Source organism: Pinus tabuliformis, chromosome 8, assembly GCF_031772625.1.
Source record: "Pinus tabuliformis cultivar Carrire ecotype Pingquan chromosome 8, CPIR1, whole genome shotgun sequence".
Classification (NCBI taxonomy): Eukaryota; Viridiplantae; Streptophyta; class Pinopsida; order Pinales; family Pinaceae; genus Pinus; species Pinus tabuliformis.
The window spans coordinates 800,935,580-800,938,895 of record NC_142294.1 but is presented as its reverse complement, the minus strand read 5'-3'; the positions used below and the strand labels follow the sequence as shown (position 1 = coordinate 800,938,895).

Here is a 3,316-nt window from a genome sequence, read left to right as displayed (position 1 = left end):
TATACATAACCAAAGCAAAGCCAAGCCACTGCCAAATAACCAATTGAATTCTTCAACTTTCAAAAAATTATAAAAAGTGATGTTAGATGTATAGGACACAATTGAAGTAATTGTAAAATGAAATGGTTAAATTTCAAGGCAACATATATAATACACAAATTAACAAGAGACCTAAAAGGATAATGAGGGGAAATAACAGGTTTTTCTCTAGACAAGACTTCATATTTGTCCTTGAGTTTCAAATAATGAAATCCAATGCTTCATAAAAGGTTTTAAATCAACACAAACTTTGGATTCCAAAACTAATATATCACATAATACATCCCACCATGCGAACAAAAACCCAAAGCCTGAGGTGATAATAACAGGGAAAATAACAGGCTTTCTCTGGACAATAATTCATTAATCAGTAAATTTCAGGCTATTTCATATAATTACAAAACCAAATTAATCAGTAAATTTCAAACAATCCAATTTAATTACAAAACCATTTATATGGTTTCTATGAAATCCAACAATTCAAAGAGAGTTGAGATTTCACAGACATTCGGGTCTAAACTGACATAGAATATAAAATATTCCAGCATGCTAATAGAATTCAATTATTCCCAACAAATATATGGATTCAAGCTTTAACTTATAAGGGATTAAATTCCACCCTTTCAGTTAGAAACACTTCATGTCTGCTACTATGCTGAACACAGTTTGCAATTACAAACAGTGTGCCAAAAACACACACAACACACAGCGCGCAGCGCACAATTCCGAGAATGAAGATATGGATACCATTCACAGTTTACCAAACGACTGTGTTACAAAATATTGAAATTCTCGTCTACAAAACTGAGCACGCCTTCATTCGATCTCGGCCTAATTTTAGACAATAAAATCACCCTAGAAGATACTCTGAACTCCACTGTGGTTGCCATTAGGAAGAGAATTACAGACACTGAACATATTGCTCCAGTATTCTTTATTATCGTCAACAGACAGTCCGCTCAGGGATCGATTATCGCCACAGCCAGCGGTAGAATAGCCATTAGGGGGAGTTACTACCAGATCTAAAAGCATATCAGCATTAAAACCATCGTAGCTCGAACCAGATTTGAGGCCACCACTGCTGCTAATTTCATCATACTGAATGTGTTGAAACTCGCTGAGGATATTATCAGAATTTCCAACTTTATCATAACTGGCATCAGCTCCCTGTTCGGTTTTGGTGAGCTCAGAAACATCTGACCTCGCATTGGAGAAATTCCCGTCATTTAACATAACAAAGGACAACAAAAGCTCGTGATGGCTATCGGTTGGCTCGACATTTTCTTCATGGCTGCAGCTCTGGACATCGCTGTGAGCTTTCTCAGAAACTATAGTCGGTTTCTTTTCATCACAATTCTCAGACTGGTCTATGTGATAAGTAGACCAGTGAAGTGTGGCCGTTGCATTAGTCTGTCGATTCTTTTGGCTCTCCACCAACTTCTTGGCCTCATTAAACAGAATTTTGCTGCCCTGAGCAGAAGGGCACATAGCTTGTTGCAGAAGGCCCAAATAGCTCGTCTTACTAGCTCGGTTTTCATTCTCCAGTGGACTATAACTACCCAGTGAACCTCCCAAGGCTGACAAATTGCACTGGTCTAACTTGGTTCCCGACCTCAAATCCTGGAACTTGTCCCATTTCTGTGTCATTTTCATACAATCAAAGCCCAGAGCAGAGCTCAACCCGGGAATCTTTGATTCCTCTCTATCGGATTCGAACCCTGGACTGGCTCTCCGCAATCGGCTGAATAAATCCGAGCTCGCATTAACGTTTCTCAACTGGGCAGACCAGAGGCCCCTGGCCCTGAGCTTGGACTCGCGCGCCAGCCTCGATTCGGCTTCCAGGCGTGCGCTCTCCCACTGCGCCATATGGCTCAGATTCGAGGACCCATTGGACGACTGAACACCAGGTGCCATAATCGATTCGGACTTGGGCTTGTGCGTCACGGGGTCGATTCCCATCTGCAGCAAGCGCTTCTTCAGGTGGGTATTCCAGTAGTTCTTGATTTCGTTGTCGGTTCGCTTGGGAAGGTGAGTAGCAATGGCGGACCACCTGTCACATCATAATCAAGATCAGCTCTCAGTGCACAGGTGACAGAATCAAGATACAAAAAACTAATTCATTCAACGTTGTTTTGTTTGTTAGGCCAACTAACCTGTTTCCCAGTAGCGCATGAAGTTGAATAATAGTCTGCTCTTCCTGCACAGTGAACTTCCCCCGCTTGATATCTGGTCTTAGATAGTTAGCCCAACGCAGTCTGCAGCTCTTCCCGCATCTCAGCAACCCTGCATAAAACTCACCCCATGAAAACTACCCAAAAAACCAAAAATACAGAGAATTTCTGGCAAGTTTTAGCACTAAATATAAATTCCTAATCACCAGCTTTCTGCGGCAGAGCCCTCCAGCTGCCATGGCCGTGCTCCTGTATGTAAGTAACGAGTTTCTGATCTTCTTCGGGCGTCCAGGGGCCCTTCTTGAGCCCAACCTTCTCGCAGCAGGGAGCCCTACCCATTATTTCTGATTTGGTTTGGTGTGGCTTCCGATAAGCCTCCCGTGCCTTTCTAACAGGCAAAGATGTTGTCGAATTAAACACTGCAACTACCCTTCACGTCACCAGCCGTTCCCCGGCTTTTATTTCTCGATCGCACTTCTTCGTCGATGTTGGAAGCCGGCGGGAATCGAAGAAGAGGGAGAGTGTGGAACGGTTCAACGAAGGAACAAAAACAAGCCCACGCGCTCATGGTGTGTGAGGTGCTGTGTAATAAATAGATTTTATTCCAGTCAACTGCGAACGTGGCATCCTGTTCATTCCGTAACCTAAAACAAAAATCTTAATGTCAATTTAGCTTCATCTGCAACCGATAACGATGAAAGTTTCATCTTACCAGAAGAAAATGGTGGGTCTGCCGGCCTGGACGAGAAGCTTTACTACGAAACCCACTGCCTTCCGGTCCATGTGGAAGCTTCTCTCAGCACGTGTACAGACTTTATGGGGATGGACTTTAACGTTTTATTTTAATAAAGGAATAATTTATTATAACTTATATTATAAGTTACTTTTCCAATTTGCAGTGTGTAACATTATTATTGGTTGCTATTTACGGTCACTTATCACTCTTATTTTTTTTAAGTTAATTGTATGGGGAGTATCTATGACGGGTAGGAATTGCGGACGGTCAAAAGTGGCTGGAATTCAGGCTAAAAAAATTGTAATAGCATTGCAAATTTTTTTATGGTGGAAATAAATTCAGCACCATCAAAAATTTGTAGGGCATCCAA

The 3,316-nt window shown here is 41.9% G+C and overlaps 1 protein-coding gene across 1 annotated transcript; it reads right to left on the bottom strand.

Moving 5' to 3' along the window:
* Positions 1–564: 564 nt before the first annotated feature.
* LOC149237997 (uncharacterized) lies at positions 565–2,787 on the bottom strand. The gene is made up of 3 exons (XM_089372883.1): positions 2,417–2,787; positions 2,193–2,322; positions 565–2,089 (listed from the first exon to the last, which is right to left on the bottom strand). The coding sequence occupies exons 1-3, from the start codon at positions 2,547–2,549 to the stop codon at positions 895–897; spliced, it is 1,458 nt and encodes a 485-aa protein (XP_089229009.1). The 5' UTR covers positions 2,550–2,787; the 3' UTR covers positions 565–894.
* Positions 2,788–3,316: the final 529 nt, after the last annotated feature.

Bases quoted from the DNA above. Each gene is read 5' to 3' on its own strand.
- LOC149237997 (XM_089372883.1), bottom strand. From the start codon at position 2,549: ATGGGTAGGGCTCCCTGCTGCGAGAAGGTTGGGCTCAAGAAGGGCCCC. The intron at 2,323-2,416 runs GTGATTAGGAAT...AGTTTTATGCAG, and splicing joins GGCTCTGCCGCAGAAAGCTG to GGTTGCTGAGATGCGGGAAG. The intron at 2,090-2,192 runs GTTAGTTGGCCT...ATGATGTGACAG, and splicing joins CATGCGCTACTGGGAAACAG to GTGGTCCGCCATTGCTACTC.